The following is a 17,851-nucleotide window of genomic DNA, read 5'->3' as shown; positions in this document are numbered from 1 at the left end:
TGCAATGTGCTATAAGCTCTGAGAAGTCTGTAAGGCAATTCTTACTTCAACCGCACGGGGCTCCGTGGCTTTTATCCCTCTCGTCTCTTCTGCTCCCTTCTCTTACTGGCACCACTGTTGCGATTATTATTATTGGACATTATGATCCATTATTACTTTGATATTATGATGATGATTATTACTTTGTTATTTTGTAGGTACACGGAGAGCTTCTGCACCGGAGACAAATTCCTTGTGCGTCCAATCACACTTGGCCAATAAAGTAGTCTCTTCTCCTCTCTTCATTTCCTATATTCTATTTTATTCTCTTCATTTCCTATATTCTACTCTATTCATTTATTCTATTCTATTCTATTCTATTCTATTCTATTCTATTCTATTCTATTCTATTCTATTCTATTCTGTATTCTATTCTATTCTGTATTCCATTCTTTCTCTTATCTTCCATTCTATTCCCCCCCCACCAACAGCTCCCACCGGGATACTTACGACAGCTGGCGAGGGCACGTGGATGCTAGGAACAGAACGAGGCCGCACGTGGTTGGCTAAATGGCAAAGCACCACGCCGTCCATTAGGGCTGCGCTGAGATCGTTCGGCAAGGACACTTTCAACCGAGATTCAATGTTCTGGAGGGGGGGGGAAAAGGGGGGGGGCAGAATGGTTGCTAAAAGAAAAGCAGGTTAAGTATTTTACAGGGAGCCCTTGACTTCACCTAGTGACCATTTGCAGTTAAGGTTGCTGAGACTGAGAAACACTGGTTTAGTGTGATGGGCGAAGACATATTAGGTCTCCAAGGCTTTTATTTCTCACTCAGCTTTGGACCTCCACCCCACTGTCCGTTCCAACAAAAGAACCACGTCTTCCAACGCAACCCGGCTACGTACTTTTCGCAGTTGCTCTATCACCAAAACATCTTCTTCCTGCAGGGTGGAATCGTGATTATCGGCGACGTCCACTGAGCAATTAACCGGAGTTGATGCCGAAGCAGGCAGCGGCGTCGGGGCTAAAAAAAAGGCAAAATTGTGGCCATTAAGACTCAACCCCAATTGCTATCTCTACCACTATAGTAGGGCAGACATATTAATAAACACAGGTGGGCCCTTGACGTAAAACAGCTCGTTTCGTGACTGTCCGAAGTTACAAGCGCTTTGAAAAAAAAGTGACTCTGCGGTTCAGGTGTCACATTTAACGACCGACGCTGCGTCCCCACGGTCACCTCATCAAAATTCAGACGTTTGGCAACTGACTCATAGTTGTGACGGTCGGGGCGTCCACGGGGATCACGCGGTCCCCTTCTGCGACTTCCGGACAAGCAAAGTCGATGGGGGGAGCGGGATTCGCTGAACAACCGTGTGTTCGCTGCCTCGAGTTGCTTACAAAAATAAGAAAGGTGCGGTCTAAAGGAATAAATAAATACCTTGGCGCCACTACAAACCACTGTACGAATTTGTATCCCACTTTTGTTTTCTTTTTGTAGATGGCATAAATTGCTTTTCAATCAGTAGCTGAAATCCACATTTTTCATTCAATGCAAGATTGCTCTTGCTTGCGGCCAATTTTAAGTCTTCCGCTTTGGAACCAAGCATCGCCAAGGGACACGGCTTGGGCCGCGCTGTGTAACCCGGAGGCCGGCCGACCCGGTCGAGCTGTTCGGCTTACCTCTGTTTGCCTCCTCTCTGGCAGCATTTCGGAAAAGGAAGCTTTCGGGTCGCTGGGGACTTGCTCTGTGGGACAGAGGGGCAGCTGGGCCTGGATATGGGGGAGAGAGGTGAACTAAAGGGAGACGTGGAAGGATGTGGCGGGAGGGGGGGGGAAGGAGGAGGGGGTGGAAGAGAAAAGCAAAAACCTTATTATGACAATTTAAGCAAAGAGAACCAAACTGTAGCAAGTCCTAGAGTTACAACCATTTGTTTTTAAGCGACAGTTGAAAGTTACAACAGATTTAAAGCCGGTCCTCACCTTTACGACTGTTGCAGCACCCACCCACCCACCCGTGGACCGTGCAATCACGATTTGGACGCTGGGCAACTAGCGTGTGTTGACGAGGGTTGCAGTCCCAGAATCATGTGATCACCTTTTGTAACCTTCTCAGAGCGCATGAAAGCCAGCCGGGTGACTCTGGGACAATCACTAGGAGACGGTGAGTTCTAGTCCTGCCTTAGGGAGGAAAGCCAGCCGGGTGACTCTGGGACAATCACTAGGAGACGGTGAGTTCTAGTCCTGCCTTAGGGAGGAAAGCCAGCCGGGTGACTTTGGGGCAATCACTAGGAGACGGTGAGTTCTAGTCCTGCCTTAGGGAGGAAAGCCAGCCGGGTGACTCTGGGAAAATCCCTAGGAGACGGTGAGTTCTAGTCCTGCCTTAGGGAGGAAAGCCAGCCGGGTGACTCTGGGACAATCACTTAGGAGACGGTGAGTTCTAGTCCTGCCTTAGGGAGGAAAGCCAGCCGGGTGACTTTGGGGCAATCACTAGGAGACGGTGAGTTCTAGTCCTGCCTTAGGGAGGAAAGCCAGCCGGGTGACTCTGGGGCAATCACTAGGAGACGGTGAGTTCTAGTCCTGCCTTAGGGAGGAAAGCCAGCCGGGTGACTCTGGGACAATCCCTAGGAGACGGTGAGTTCTAGTCCTGCCTTAGGGAGGAAAGCCAGCCGGGTGACTCTGGGACAATCCCTAGGAGACGGTGAGTTCTAGTCCTGCCTTAGGGAGGAAAGCCAGCCGGGTGACTCTGGGACAATCACTTAGGAGACGGTGAGTTCTAGTCCTGCCTTAGGGAGGAAAGCCAGCCGGGTGACTCTGGGACAATCCCTAGGAGACGGTGAGTTCTAGTCCTGCCTTAGGGAGGAAAGCCAGCCAGGTGACTCTGGGACAATACCTAGGAGACGGTGAGTTCTAGTCCTGCCTTAGGGAGGAAAGCCAGCCGGGTGACTTTGGGGCAATCACTAGGAGACGGTGAGTTCTAGTCCTGCCTTAGGGAGGAAAGCCAGCCGGGTGACTCTGGGACAATCACTAGGAGACGGTGAGTTCTAGTCCTGCTTAGGGAGGAAAGCCAGCCGGGTGACTCTGGGACAATCACTTAGGAGACGGTGAGTTCTAGTCCTGCCTTAGGGAGGAAAGCCAGCCGGGTGACTCTGGGACAATCACTAGGAGACGGTGAGTTCTAGTCATGCCTTAGGGAGGAAAGCCAGCCGGGTGACTTTGGGGCAATCACTAGGAGACGGTGAGTTCTAGTCCTGCCTTAGGGAGGAAAGCCAGCCAGGTGACTCTGGGACAATCCCTAGGAGACGGTGAGTTCTAGTCCTGCCTTAGGGAGGAAAGCCAGCCGGGTGACTCTGGGACAATCACTAGGAGACGGTGAGTTCTAGTCCTGCCTTAGGGAGGAAAGCCAGCCGGGTGACTTTGGGCTAGCCCTTTCTCTCTCAGCCCAAGCCAACTCGCAGGGTCGTCATTGTGGGAAAAATAGGAGGAAGGAGGAGTATTAGGTATGCATGTTGCCTGGAGTTCGTTATTAAGATGTAAAGACAGGGTAAAAAATCAATACGTTAAATTAAATCAAATCAAATCATAGAATTAAATAAAATCATAAACTGAAATCATAAATAAAACAACCCAAAATAAAACAAAAGTAAAATAAGTAGACTAAACTAAACTAATAAAATAAACAAACTAACCAGGAGGCGTTTGGAAAGCAGAAGTGATGGGTGGCTAGGGAAAACTTTGATTTCAAGCGACAGGCAGTCACGGGTACCTTACGACTGCTCTTTTGGATAGCCATCCTTGAAAGTTATGGGAGATAAGCTCAGAAAAAGAGTGTTTCTGGGCCGTCTCCTGCTAACTCGCAAGGTTAATGTAGAAATGTAACCCCCCACCCAAGGCCTCGCGAGGGACAATTTCATTATCATCATCCGGACAAGATCCAGAATGCTGGCAAGGACTTTCTGCTGAGCTCGTTACGAATCTGCGGTTGGCCCCTTCCGTGTTTTACCTGTTTGAGAAGTGGGTGGATTCGGCGAGATGGTGGATCGGTCCTCGCTCTGTGGATCGAAGGGAGAGAGAGAAAGAGAGAGAAAGAGAGAGAGAGAGAAAGGTGAAGTTCTCAAGACCTTCAGCTGACACCCAAAGACAGAATGCAGAATAGCAAGAATAACCTTTCGGCAGCGTGCCGATTCTCTGGAGAGAAAAAGGACATTACTCTAAAGAAATTGTCCCAGAGAAGGAGCCGATACTTTGGGTAGTACAATAACGGAGAGCAACGTCTCCTTCTCTTGAGATTAAATTTAGAGGAACAAAAGCCGCAGCAGAAAAGAGCGTCTGCTAAGCCAGCCAGAGAAAAGCAGGTCCTAATTACTGCGAGAGAGAGAGAGAGAGAGAAAATTAAAATAAAGCAGAAACGTCGACAGTGTACAAAACGTTTGCCAAAGCCAGAGAAAACACTTTTGAGACAGTTCGGGTTTGAAAATTAATTCCACAATTTCTTTGAGAGGCTTACAAAATCCTTGCAAGATGCCAGCTGACCTTTCTCTCCAGCGGGATGTAATTTTTAAAAACAATGAAAGGGTTCGACAGCAAACGTACATAACCAACCTTCCTCAACCTGATCAATCTCCAGATGTGCAGGACTACAACTCCCATTACTCCCGGTCAACGTGGACTTGGCTGGGGCTGATGAGAGCTGTAATCCAAGGTACCAAATTGGAGGAGGGCAGAGGGTTTATCGAGAAGTATTTCTTTATCACAGAATGTCCATCCCTAATTCTAAACTCGGGCCCACTTTTCGGAAAAGCAAAGCCCATCCGTTCTGCTCGCCCGGCGGTGGGAACTACAGCGCGGCTCCTTTATGACTTGTGGACTTCAACTCCCAGAATTCCTGTCTGGCTCAGGAATTCTGGGAATTGAAGTCCGCAAGTCATAAAAGGGCGAGAGTTTCCCAGCCGAGCTAACCAAACATCCTGTTGTGCTTCAGCGTCAGCCTGTGATACTGGCAGCTGAGTCTGATGATTCTGAAGAGGAGGAGGAGGAGGGGTTTGGAGGCTGTCAGAGGAAGGCTCTGATGCACTGCAGGACTCTCAGCCTGGCCCCTCCCGTCATGTTCCTCATCAGACTCAGCCGTGTGAGCACGAGGTATTGGATGTAGATGAATCACAGCTGGATCTATTCAGGGACGCTAGGAGCAGGAGGCAATCCAGCAGAGCAGAACAGAGAAAGGCAATGAGGCAACTCGGTGAGAGGAGGAGAAGGCAATGAGAAGCCACGCCTTGGGACTGCTGATAAAAGGGGAAGGTGTGGGAGGTGCTGGTTGCGGAAAGCAACCGTTTGAAGATCTTCTGCTAGAGTCCAGGTCTGTTATTCCTGTTTAACTCGTTTGAACTTTTGGTTTCTTTGTAAATAAATTTGGTTGGGTTTTTCCAGCCTGTTGACTATAAAAAGGGGTTGACCCTGACATTCAAACAGGGCGGTCGTAGGCTGGAACAGAACACATCCCCTTCTAATAAGAAACATAACCGGCCATAAATACGGTCCTCTTCCAACAGTTCTTTGAAGGATTGATCGGCATTGAAAAAAGGGACCGACCGCCCATCTTCACATGACGGTGGCAGCATCCCTGCGGTCACCTGATCAAAATTTGGCCGCTTGGCAACCATTTCATATTTACGACGGTCGCCGTGTCCCCGGGTGTGTGTGTCACGTGATCCCCTTCTGTGACCTTTGGACAAGCAAAGTCCATGGGGGAAGCCAGATTCACTTAAACAACCGTGTTTACAACTTCACAAATGCAGTGATTCACTTAACGACAGTGGCAAGGATGGTCGTCAAATGGGGCAAAATTTACTTTCACAACCGTCTGGGTTAGCAATGGAAATTTGGGGGTCAATTGTGGTCGTTAAGTCAAGGGCCGCCTGTGTTTCTTCATTTCACCATCACGAAACAAAACCTGAACTCGGCGTAATTTAAAATATCGCTATGCTTACTTCCAACCAGGTGTCACTAAGGTGAATTTTTGATCCTTTCGGCATGGGACACTTTCCTGCCTAGGATTTTTTTTAAATTTAGAAAACCTGGAACCCGTGCAGGTAGTCCCCGACTTACAACAGTTCAGACTTAGGACCATTTTTTTACACTTCTGGCCCTTGCAGCCTCCCCGTGGCCACATGATTTGCATTCGGATGCTCGACAGCCGGCTCACGTTTATGACGGTTGCCGTATCTGAGGGTCACGTGATCCCCTTTTGCAACTTTCTGACAAGCCAAGTTCATTTGGGGTGGGGGATCCAGATTCACTTGACGGCCGTGTTACTAATTTAACAACTGCAGGGATTCACTTAGCAACTGTGGCAAGAAGTCGTAAAACGGGATGAAACTCACTTAAGGAATGTCTCAGTTAACAACGGAAATTTTGGGCTCAACTGTGGCCGTAAGCTGAGGACTGACTGTGTTCTTTGCAACAAGGTTTGAACTGGGAGTAACAGGGCCTGCTTTTCCATCCTGCCAGCAGCAGCCGTGGGGCAGGGCCGGAAAACCCCCATTCGACATTCAGATGCACGACATTCAAATCCATCTTCAGCCCTTTTCCTTCCCCCTCTTGTGTGTGTACAAAAACACACACTCCCCAACCACCGAAATATATATTTCATCATATTTTATCTATAGATTATTGTATTCTATTCCAATTTCATTTCATTTTACTCCAATTTCGGTTTAAATTGCATTTCATCTAATTCCATTTTAAATTGCTTTTTATCAAATTTTAGTAATAATTTGCTTCTGGAATGTTGCACTTTTGACATGGCCCAAGGGCTAATCAATCAATCAATCAATCAAAGCCCACCCACTCCCAAACCTTCGTCCCAGACGGCAATGCAGTTTTGCACAACTGGAGAAAGACAACAGAGTTAATTGCAGCTAAAAGCACCAGGCGCTTCCCAAACAGTCATTTTAGCCCCCTCCGCAATTCTACAACCGGCAACCAGAAAGCCTGCCGTGAACCTCAAGTGTGGAGGGAGGCGACTAAACCCCACAACTTTATTTTGGTGCACGCAAAGGGCGGAATGTCGAGCTGGCTGCAAGGACCAGGGTGGTTTCACATAGCTTCTCGGATCTGCTTTCAGGCCGTTTCCTTACCCGAGAGCCAAAATCATTGTTCAGAGCTGGAGCAACTTCTTGGCTGGCCAGGCCCTGTGATGTAAGAAGGGAAGTGGGGAACAAAGGCTGGCCAGACAATAACCCGTTATGCTGGGAGAGCCCTGCCCCCCACCCCCACCCCCAGCAGAAGGGTGCCAAAGAGAGGGAAAGCAATCCGGAAAAACTGGTGCTGGGAAGAGCTGGTATTGCCCAGGTCCCATCTGTAGCAGGACCATTTGCAAAACAAAAGTTAAACTTTGCTTTGGTGATTAAGTTGCTGGCTTAGAAACCAGGAGACTGGGAATTCTGGTTTTGCCTTAGGCAGGAAAGCCGGCTGGGTGACTTTGGGCCAATCCCCAGGAGACGGGGAGTTCTAGTCCCGCCTTAGGCAGGAAAGGCGGCTGGGTGACTTTGGGCCAATCCCCAGGAGACGGGGAGTTCTAGTTCCGCCTTAGCCAGGAAAGCCGATTAGGTGACTTTGAGCCAATCCCCAGGAGACAGGGTGTTCTAGTCCCGCCTTAGGCAGGAAAGGCGGCTGGGTGACTTTGGGCCAATCCCCAGGAGACGGTGAGTTCTAGTTCCGCCTTAGCCAGGAAAGCCGATTAGGTGACTTTGGGCCAATCCCCAGGAGACGGGGAGTTCTAGTCCCGCCTTAGGCAGGAAAGCCAGCTGGGTGACTTTGGGCCAATCCCCAGGAGACGGGGAGTTCTAGTCCCGCCTTAGGCATGAAAGCTGGCTGGGTGACTTTGGGCCAGTCATGAGGAGATGGTGAGTTCTAGTCCTGCCTTAGGCATAATAGCCAGTTGGGTGATTCGAAGGCACACAAACACACTTATGCATTGCTTGTTACTATGTCTAAAACGGTTGGTTGGAGTCAGACAGATATTTAGACTGGATCTGGCTATTTTGTCCACCTATCCAGCCGTTCCAAAAGACCGGGAAGAGGCAGATGTTGATGTCTGAGGGGGATAGAAGTATCACTGCAAAATGGAGGCTGTCCCAAGCCAAGCTGCCTTTTGCAACTGACCAATGGTGGTTTCATCAATGCCGGTGGTGTTCAAGTGGCACTCCAGATGTTTTGGGACCGCGCCCAAGCTGCCTATCGCTAAGGTTATTGCCTTTGTTTTCTTTTGCAGTCACTATTATTATTATTGATATGTGTTTATGTTGTATGTCAGCCAGAGTCACTTGGTCTGAGTTGGGGCAGCCTAGGAAGGAAGGAAGGAAGGAAGGAAGGGAGAGAGGGAGGAAGGAAGGGAGGGAGGAAGGAAAGAAAGAGGATGGGAGAGAAAAAAAGGAACGAAGGAAAGAAATAATAAGAAAGAAAGAGGGAGAGAAAGGAAGGAAGGAAAAGGAAGGAAGGAAGGAAGGAAGGAAGGAAGGAAGGAAGGAAGGAAGGAAGGAAGGGAGGGAGGGAGGAAAGGAAGGAAGGAAGGAAGGAAGGAAGGAAGGAAGGAAAGAAGATGGAAGGGAGAGAAAGGAAGGAAGGAAGGAAGGAAGGAAGGAAGGAAGGAAATAATAAGAAAGAAAGAGGAAGGCAGAGAAAGGAAGGAAGGAAGGAAGGAAGGAAGGTGGCAATGAATTGCAATTTATCTTGTTTCTTAATTCAGTGGACTATAGCGAATGGCATGAGTCTTATGGTGCAAACTGGCTTCACTTTTCCTCAGTAGGATTGAGATTTAAAATGCTATCCAGCTTAATCACGGCTAAGACTAAACCGGCATTCTGTCAACTCAAATCCGAAATGATGTTTCCAACCTCTTTCTACTTCCGCAAGAAAGAAATACAGAGCTGCAGTGCGGCAACTGAGCCGGTGAGAAGGTTATTGGAGCGGTTTCTTTCTTTCCGGGATCGGGCTGAGATGTCTGAGCTGACAAGAGGAAGCACTGAAACACAACACAGCACAACACGGAACACGCATGCAAGCCGTAAACATGCAGGAGCAAGCAGAGTGCTACAGCCAAGAAGCCAGCAGCTATTTTTAAGGTGCCAAAGGATCTCTCAAGGAGGAAGGAAATAGCATAAAACATGGAAATAGGGTGACGTGAAAAGTGGACGATCTTAAAAATGGGATCTGGATTAATGACATCACTAATTGAAACTGATTAAAACCAAGTGTTTAGTCTTCATTAGGTAGGTTTGATCACCAAAATAGGTGATAAACATTCGTAATTGGAATGACTTTTACAAACACACACGCACGCACACGAAACTTACGATAAAAAAATAGAGGAAGCTATGTTTCTCAACCTTGGCTGTTTGAAAAGGTCTGGACTTCAATGCCCAGAATTCTCTGGCCAGCCTTGCCGCTAGGGAATTCTGGGAGTTGATGTCCCCCGCTTTGTAAACAAACAGCCATGGCTGAGACACACAGCTATAAGTCTATCACATTCAACACGAAGAGGATCCAAATCTACCTTGCCATGTCACAATCACGGAAAGCTTTTCACAATAATAGGTGTGTATCCATTTACATTTTCAGTCCTGGGCCAAATTTTGGCAGAATAAATGAAATCCATTGGACATTTGTCTGTTTGTTACCGGCATGCAAAATGTTTTGAATTTTTTTAAAAAAATTGTTTTGTGCCTGCCTATCTATCTATCTATCTATCTATCTATCTATCTATCTATCTATCTATCTATCTATCTATCTATCTATCTATCTATCATTTCGCCGCGATCTGAAAACATACTTGTTCGAGCAAGCCGGCCTGGCCTGAGGGGGGATTGGTGGGGTTTTTACTATTTTTATTGGGGTTTTTAGTATGTATTAACTGTATTTTTTAATTGGGCATGTATTTAATTACCTTTTATCTTTTGTAAATTTCTGTGTTTTATTCTTGCCCTGTACACCGCCCTGAGTCCTTCGGGAGAAGGGCGGTATAGAAATATTAATAAATTAAATTAAAAATTAAATCTATCTATCTATCATCTATCTATCTATCTATCTATCTATCATCTATCTATCTATCTATCTATCTATCTATCTATCTATCTATCTATCTATCTATCTATCTATCTGTATCTCTATCTATCTATCTGTATCTCTATCTATCTGTATCTCTATCATCTATCTATCTATCTATCTATCTATCTATCTATCTATCTATCTATCTATCTATCTAATCTATATCTATATCTATATCTATATCTATATCTATATCTATCTATCTATATTTGAAGCAACTGCTTCAACCTTGACAGAGACATCCCAATGAAATTCTCACCACTCTAGAAGTGGGGTTTTGTTGTTGTTAATTTATTAAATTTATACGCCGCCCTTCTCACCAATAAAAGCGACTCTCGGAGCTCTGAGCTCAAAAACACTCGTGGGATGGTCAAAGAGCCCCCGTTTCAAGCTCAAAAAGCTTTGCATTTGGGAAAAAAAATAAGTATATTCCTAGTCCTTGTAATGAACTGGTCATCCACCGTCTATGGGATGGACAGAAATTTTGAGTTTATAGGATTAGTTGTACAGGCAGTCCTCAACTTACAACCGTTCATTTAGCAACCGTTCAAAGTTACGACGGCACTGAAAAAAGTGACTTTTGACTGTTTTTCACACTTACGACCGTTGCAGCGTCCCCTGTGGTCACGGGATCAAAATCTAGCTGCTTGGCAACTGACTCGCATTTACGACGGGTTGCATTGTCTCGGGGATCATGTGATCTCCTTTTGCGACCTTCCCAGCCAGCTTCCGACAAGCAAACCCAATGGGGTAAGCTCGATTCCTTTAATGACCACATGATTCACTTAGCAACTGCAGTGATATGCTTAACGGATATGGCAAAGGGAAAAAAAAGGTCATAAAAGGGGCAAAACTCACTGAACAGCTGTCTTGCTTAGCAACGGAAGTTTTGGCTTCAATTGTGGTTATAAGTCGAGGACTACCTGTATTTCCAGGAGGACAGGCAGGCAGTCCTTGATTTACGACCGATGCTTAACGACAGTTCAAAGTTGTGATGGACTGAAAAAAACCACCCAATAAATTATTTAAAACCTGAAGTTTACAACTGCCTCCACTCTTCCAGTCATGTGACCATATTTTGGTCGCCTGGCAAACCAGCTCAAATTTACAACCACTTGCAGGGCTCCACATTCACGCGATCACATTTTGTGGCAAAAAAAAAAAAAAGAAAAAAGAAAAAAAAGCCCATTGGATAAGCTGGATTTGGACTTACAACCATGTGATTCACTTAACCAGCACGGCTGCTCACTTAACGACCAAATTAAAAAGGCAGTTGTTAAAATGGAATCCGGTTCGGGTGGACGGGTCAACTTTGACGACCTCAACGACTTGCCACCGAAATATCAAATGTGGTCATTAAGGCGAGGACTGCAGCAGGGGGTTGGACTAGATGACCTCCAAGGTACCTTCCAACATTATATTATTATTATTATTATTATTATTATTATTATTATTATTATTATTATTATTATTATTATTATTATCATCATCATTATTGATCATGGCACAGCCAGCCAGATGTTCAGACTGGATTTGGCATTTTTGTCTACCTAGCGAGTCCTTCCCAAGGACCTGGGATAGGCAGATGTGGATGTTTCATGGTATCACAGATCTCGTCGCAGGATGGAAGCAGTTCCTAGTAAGGCCGCCTTTTGCAATTGACTGATGGCGAATTTGTCAATGCCGATGATGGTGTCCAAGTGGTTTTGGGATTGCACCTAAGGCCCCTATTGCTACTACTAGTACTACTACTGCTGCTGCTACTACTACTATTATTATTATTACAAAATCATCTCTCGCGATGCTCTTCCAGACTCCGGATCACGACGGGGGAAAAAGCTCGCAAGGAAAAAGAGCCGGGAATGCTGGCTGCAGCCAACTCTATAATCCTGATTTGCCAGGAAGGGCAGCCATGTTTTATGCTATTTGGGGGAAGGGGGGGGGGTTGCGTGGATAAACGGCCTCCTCCGAGCCCACCCTACCAACACATGCCAGCTCTGCGCTCAGAGGCCGACACCCAAGCAGGCTACGGCGTGCAGGATTCTTACCACCAGCAAGGCACTGTCATCAGTGTGCTGAGAGCGTCTGGATGGAAAGGGACACTGCGGACGCGGGAAGAGATGTTCGGGTCAGTGACAAGAGAACACCACAACACCGCAGTAGGCAGACAAGCACAGACATCTGGAACGAACGAGGCTTTTTTACGCGGAAAGCACAGGGCGCTCCTCAGCAAAGGCTTGGGAGAGGGAGGTGTGTGGGGATGGGGACCCCCCCCCCCCATTAGCTCTTTTAATAAATCCCACCATTTCACCCAGCCGCAATTGAATCCGGAGCCCCGGCCTGCCTCCAAAAGGCAGCACGACTCCAAAATAAAAAAAAATAAAATAAAAAATAATCCCAACATTTTCCAGCAAAGAACATTCATTACAGAGCTGGAAGCAGGAGACCCTGTACGATTTGGGACAAGAAGGGGGGGCTGTCCTCGTCTCTTCTGAAAAACCTGCAGGCATGGAGCAACTTCTGAACGGCAACTTCCCTTGTTCTCACCGCCGGGGGGGGGGGGGGGGGGAAACGGCTCCTTAATGGCAGGCTGCTTCTCGCCTGGATTGGTTTACGTCATGGTTGTTTCTGGTGCTTTGGAGAATAGGTGGGACCCCCCACCGTCCCCCTTCTTTTGGGGCAGCCCCTCAAATGCTGGAAAGCTGCTGCTATCATGTCCCCCCCCCCCCCAGTCCTTCTTTTCTCTAGACTGGCCAAACCCAATTCCTGCAGCCCTTCTTCGTGTGTTTTAGTCTCCAGGCCCTGGATCCTCTTAGTTGTTCTCCTCTGCACATTTTTTCCCCCCCAAAGTCGCAACGTAATAATTTAGGAAGGCACAGAGAGAGACAAGACGCAGTTGGGAGGCACACAAACAACGGTGAGAGAAAAAACAGGATGACTGGAACCAGAACGGAAAGCCTTGTAGGGTAAGGATTTGATCTGTCACCCCAGGATTATTATTATTATTATTATTATTATTTTTTAAACAACAACTCTTTTCGAATGGTGTAGAACAGGGGGTAGGCAACCTCGGCTCTTTGATGACTCGTGGACTTCAACTCCCAGAATTCCTGAGCCAGCCAGGGTTCAGCTTGGAAACCTCTCCCTTTCCCCTCAGCGTGGCTGGCTCAGGAATTCTGGGAGTTGAAGTCCACGAGTCATAAAGAGGCCTAGGCCAGGGGTAGGCAACCTTGGCTCTTTTCTGACTCGTGGACTTCAACTCCCAGAATTCCTGAGCCAGCCTGGCTCAGCTTGGAAACCTCTCCCTTTCCCCTCAGCATGGCTGGCTCAGGAATTCTGGGAGTTGAAGTCCACGAGTCAGAGGCCTAGGCCAGGGGTAGGCAACCTTGGCTCTTTTCTGACTCGTGGACTTCAACTCCCAGAATTCCTGAGCCAGCCTGGCTCAGCTTGGAAACCTCTCCCTTTCCCCTCAGCGTGGCTGGCTCAGGAATTCTGGGAGTTGAAGTCCACGAGTCAGAAAAGAGCCAAGGTTGCCTACCCCTGGTGTAGAAAAAAGGTATTGCAGGCAAAAAGCAAAGGTCAAACGGGGAGAGATTGGAATGAGAACCCACTGATATATCAGCCTTGAGTGCTTGGAAGGTGTGAAGCGCACTGGGGCTTGCACGATTCAGAGGATGGCACATGCTTTGTGAGGCAGTTGTGTTCCGAAGCAAGTGTGTGTGTGTGCAGGGAAGGCGCAACAACGCCAAGCAGAGCCAGTGCTTTTCAACTGTACCACTAGAAGAGAATATTTGTAGCTCGGGGCTGAACTGTTGGGGTCCTGGGTGCTCTCTGAGCTGGGTAGTTTTCTTGCAGACGTTTCACGACCCAGCTAGGTAACATCATCAGGGTTAGAAGGGAGAGGGGGTTTGTGGGGAGGAGGAGGAGGAGGAGGAAGAGGAGGACTGTGGGGTCCTTGGGGCTCTCTGAGCTGGGTGGTTTACTTGCAGACATTTCATGACCCAAGTAGGTAACATCATCAGGGCTAGAAGGAAGAGGGGGCTTGTGGAGAGGAGGAGGAAGAGGAGGTGGTGGTGGTGGAGGAGGACTGTGGGGTCCTGAGTGCTCTCTGAGCTGGGTGGTTTTCTTGCAGATGTTTCACGACCCAGCTAGGTAACATCATCAGGGTTAGAAGGGAGAGGGGGTTTGTGGGGAGGAGGAGGAGCAGGAGGAGAACTGTGGGGTCCTTGGGGCTCTCTGAGCTGGGTGGTTTTCTTGCAGACATTTCATGACCCAACTAGGGAACATCATCAGGGCTAGAAAGGAGAGGGGGTTTGTGGAGAGGAGGAAGAGGAGGATTGTGGGGTCCTGGGTGCTCTCTGAGCTGGGTGGCTTTCTTGCAGACATTTCATGACCCAGCTAGGCAACGTCATCGGTGCTGGAAGGGAGCGAAGCTTACTCCCTTCTAACACTGATGGTTTTACCTAGTTGGATCCTGAAACGTCTTCAATGGTATCAAACAACGTAAATGGAACGGCCTGGTGGGTGGGTGAGTGAGTGAGTGGCCGACCGCCCTAGATTTCAGGAGCAGCGGCATTGATTTGAACGAAATGGCTGGAGAGTTGGGACAGAACTACTGCTGGCATCTTCTCTTTAGTGTGTCCAGTTTGACTGCCCGCTCCAACTTCCCTCCTGTGTCCTTTCCAGGAAAAATTCAAAAGAAAGGCCCGAAGGAGGGGAACGAGGCCTTAAGACCTAACAAAGTCGGCACTGTTAGATCAAATGCTGCATTTTCATAATAGCCTTGTTTGCTTTTCAGGCACTTCCGCTGATGCCACAGGGACGGGGAGGGGGGGGCCTTTCCCAGGAAACAGGCTTGTGGCCACCGGCCTAAGGGGCAACTCGTCTGCCTGGGAAGCTTTTAGCAGAAAGAGCGGAAAAGGGTAACGGACATCCATCCAGGCTTACCTCGTTCTCCAGAGGACTTTGCTTCCGCGGAGCCTGGGACGCCTTGAGCTTTGGAGAAGAAGAGAAAGAAGTCGCTGAATCGGGAGGGGAAACTGAGGACAGCGTTAGAAAGGGAGAGGGCGAGGGAGGGGGGGGTAGTCCCTGGAATACTAAGGCTGGATAATTTGAAGGGGTTTCTTTCCAGCCGAAACAAATGGGTTTCATCATTTCTGCTCCAAATGAGTTGGGGGCCTTCCCGCCCACCCACCCGTCCCCGTTTTCAGCCTCCGTTAGCAGACGAGACAATAGATGGGATGGTGGAACGTCCCAAAGGTTTTTTTTTCCCCCAAGAGGCAACCAGACATTCTTTGTTTCTCCTTGAAGACGTTTCGCTTCTCATCCCAGAAGCTTCTTCAGCTCTGACTGGAGGGTGGGAAGGTGGAAGGATGGCTATTCCTTGCAGACAGCCTGATCATCTTTCCGAGGGTCCTTGAGGTCACGTGGAGGCTTATCTGTGCCCTCAGCGTCACCTGAATGGGGCAGAGGCGTGCGGAGCCTGCTTGGAGGAACAGATAAACCTCCAGGTGGCCTCGACGACTCTCAGAAAGACTGCTAACAACCAGATGACTGCAAAGAACATAAATCCTTCCATCCTCCACCGTTCAGGCAGTACTGAAAAGTCTTCTTGGATGAGAAGCGGAGCGTCTTCAAGGAAAAACAAAGGAAGTCCAGTTGCCTTTGGGAAAAGAACCATTATCTGCACGAACGAGAATCCTCACAGACGCGGTGGAACGTCCTTGGTCCGGAGATATTCCTCGGCATTTCTTGGTAAGAAGAGAAAGATCCCCCACCTGGACAAGCTTTTCCCTGACCAGTAATGACCATAAAAGGCCAGTATTCTAACCCAGGGGTCTCCAAACGTGACAACTTTGAAGACTTGCGGACTTCTACTCCCAGGGTTCCTCCGAATTCTGAGAATTGAAGTCCTCAAGTCCTGAAGTTGCCAAGCTTGGAGATCCCTGCTCTACTGGGTTTTCCCGGAAATAAAGATTGGGTCTTATATACGGCATCACAGTCTGGTTTGGAAGCATCCCTGCTTCGGATAGGAAGGCGGTGCAGAGAGTGGTGAGGACAGCAGAAAAAGATTATTGGCAGTTCACAGAGTGGTGAGGACGATAGAAAAGATCATTGGCAGTTGCCTCCCTCCCATCCAGGACATAGCACGGAAGTCTTGTTTGAACAGGGTCCGTAAGATTATCTGGGACACGACACATCTTCTTCACAACCTGTTTTCCTTGTTCCCTTCTGGTGGGTGGGTGGGGGCTTTGTGGTATCCGCGTAGCAGAACATCCAGATTCAGCCACGGTTTTGTTCCATACGGTATCAACCTTCTGGACTCTCAAGCTTCAAGATGGAGTGTTTTAATTATTTATATGCTATGTATATGGATGGGTGTGGGTCTATACGTATGTTGCATATGATATGTTTAGATGTGTGTCGCGCGTGTTCGCTTTCAGAGGGGGCAACTAAATTTCATTTTTGATGTGTGTCGTTGTGCCCACAGTAAAAAAAAAGGGCAATAAAGGTTATTTTATCTTATCTTATGTTACTTTTTGCTTCAAAAAGACGCCTTATTTTCAGAGAAAATATGGTACTAAATGCATCCGGTCTGGCTGACAACCTTAACCGGGACTTATTTTGGGAGTGGGGCTTATATTACGAGCGTCCTGAAAAATCACGCTAGGGTTTATTTTCCGGTTGGGTTTCATTTTGGGGGGAAACACGGAAAAACTCCAGGTAAGATGGTTTCCTTAGGTTTCAGCTGAAACTCAGATTCTTCTGTTCCACCATGTTCTGTTTTCTCCCCCAGGAGCTTCCAAAGCCACTTCTGAAAGGCATCACCCTGGGTGGGATGGAGAACAACCCAAGGAACAGGGTGACAAATGGTGAATTAATTTATAGTAAGAGTGCGAGAACTTGAAGTGAAGGGAGGGACTTGTTAGGACAATAATCTTAAACAGGATCTCGGAGTCCGAGTGGACGATCCCTTAAATAGGAGCTAGCTGTGTGCTGCAGCTGCCACAAAAGCCAACACCGTGCTAGGCTGCATCAACAGAGGGATAGAATCAAGATCACGTGAAGTGTTAATACCACTTTACAAGGCCTTGGTAAGGCCACACCTGGAATACAGTGTCCAGTTTTGGTCACCACGGTGTAAAAAAGAGCAACAAAGATGATTAGGGCACTGGAGGCTAAAAGATATAAGGAACGGTTGCTGGAACTGGGTATGTCCAGTTTAATGAAGAGAAGGACGAGGGGGGACAGGATAGCAGTCTTCCAATCTCTCAGGGGCTGCCCCAAAGAAGAGGGAGTCAAGCTCTTCTCCAAAGCACCAGAAGGCAGGGCAAGAAGCAACGGATGGAAACTAGTCAAGGAGAGAAGCAACCTAGAACTAAGGAGGAATTTCCTGACAGTGGGGACAATGAATCAGTGGAACCACCTGCCTCCAGAACCTGTGAATGCTCCAACATTTCTCTGAAATGGCATCGGGTTTCCTGCCTGAGCGGGAGGGGGTTGGACTAGATGACCTCCAAAATCCCTCCCAACATGATGATGATGATGTAGTAGTAGCAGCAGTAGTTGTTCCTGATCTCTCATACCCAATTGTATTTCCAAAAAAACTCACTTCCACTACATGGCAAGTGGGTTAGCCCTGCTACTGGAAAGTTAAGGACTTGGGACATGGTTTACCCAACTAGGTAACGTCATCAGCGCTAGAATGGAAAGGATTTGCGGAGGAAGAGGAAGAGGAAGAGGAGGAAGAGGAGGCAGTAAAAGAAGTGT

General features: G+C 47.9%; 1 protein-coding gene across 1 annotated transcript in view; it reads right to left on the bottom strand.

Annotated features, from left to right (window-relative positions):
• LRCH3 (leucine rich repeats and calponin homology domain containing 3) overlaps positions 1-17,851 on the bottom strand; it is a 127,905-nt gene that overhangs the window by 17,506 nt on the left and 92,548 nt on the right. Inside the window, exons 14-19 of the mRNA XM_081329965.1 lie at positions 15,029-15,076; positions 12,130-12,183; positions 3,981-4,029; positions 1,661-1,774; positions 886-1,004; positions 490-627 (exon numbers count right to left, since the gene is read on the bottom strand). Coding sequence (XP_081186091.1) covers positions 490-627; positions 886-1,004; positions 1,661-1,774; positions 3,981-4,029; positions 12,130-12,183; positions 15,029-15,076 — 522 coding nt within the window. The remainder of the gene's footprint in view (positions 1-489; positions 628-885; positions 1,005-1,660; positions 1,775-3,980; positions 4,030-12,129; positions 12,184-15,028; positions 15,077-17,851) is intronic.

Source organism: Vipera berus, assembly GCF_964194415.1.
Source record: "Vipera berus genome assembly, chromosome: 5".
Lineage (NCBI taxonomy): Eukaryota > Metazoa > Chordata > Lepidosauria > Squamata > Viperidae > Vipera > Vipera berus.
The sequence above is the reverse complement of the archived record's forward strand: the minus strand, read 5'-3'. Positions and strand labels throughout refer to the sequence as shown.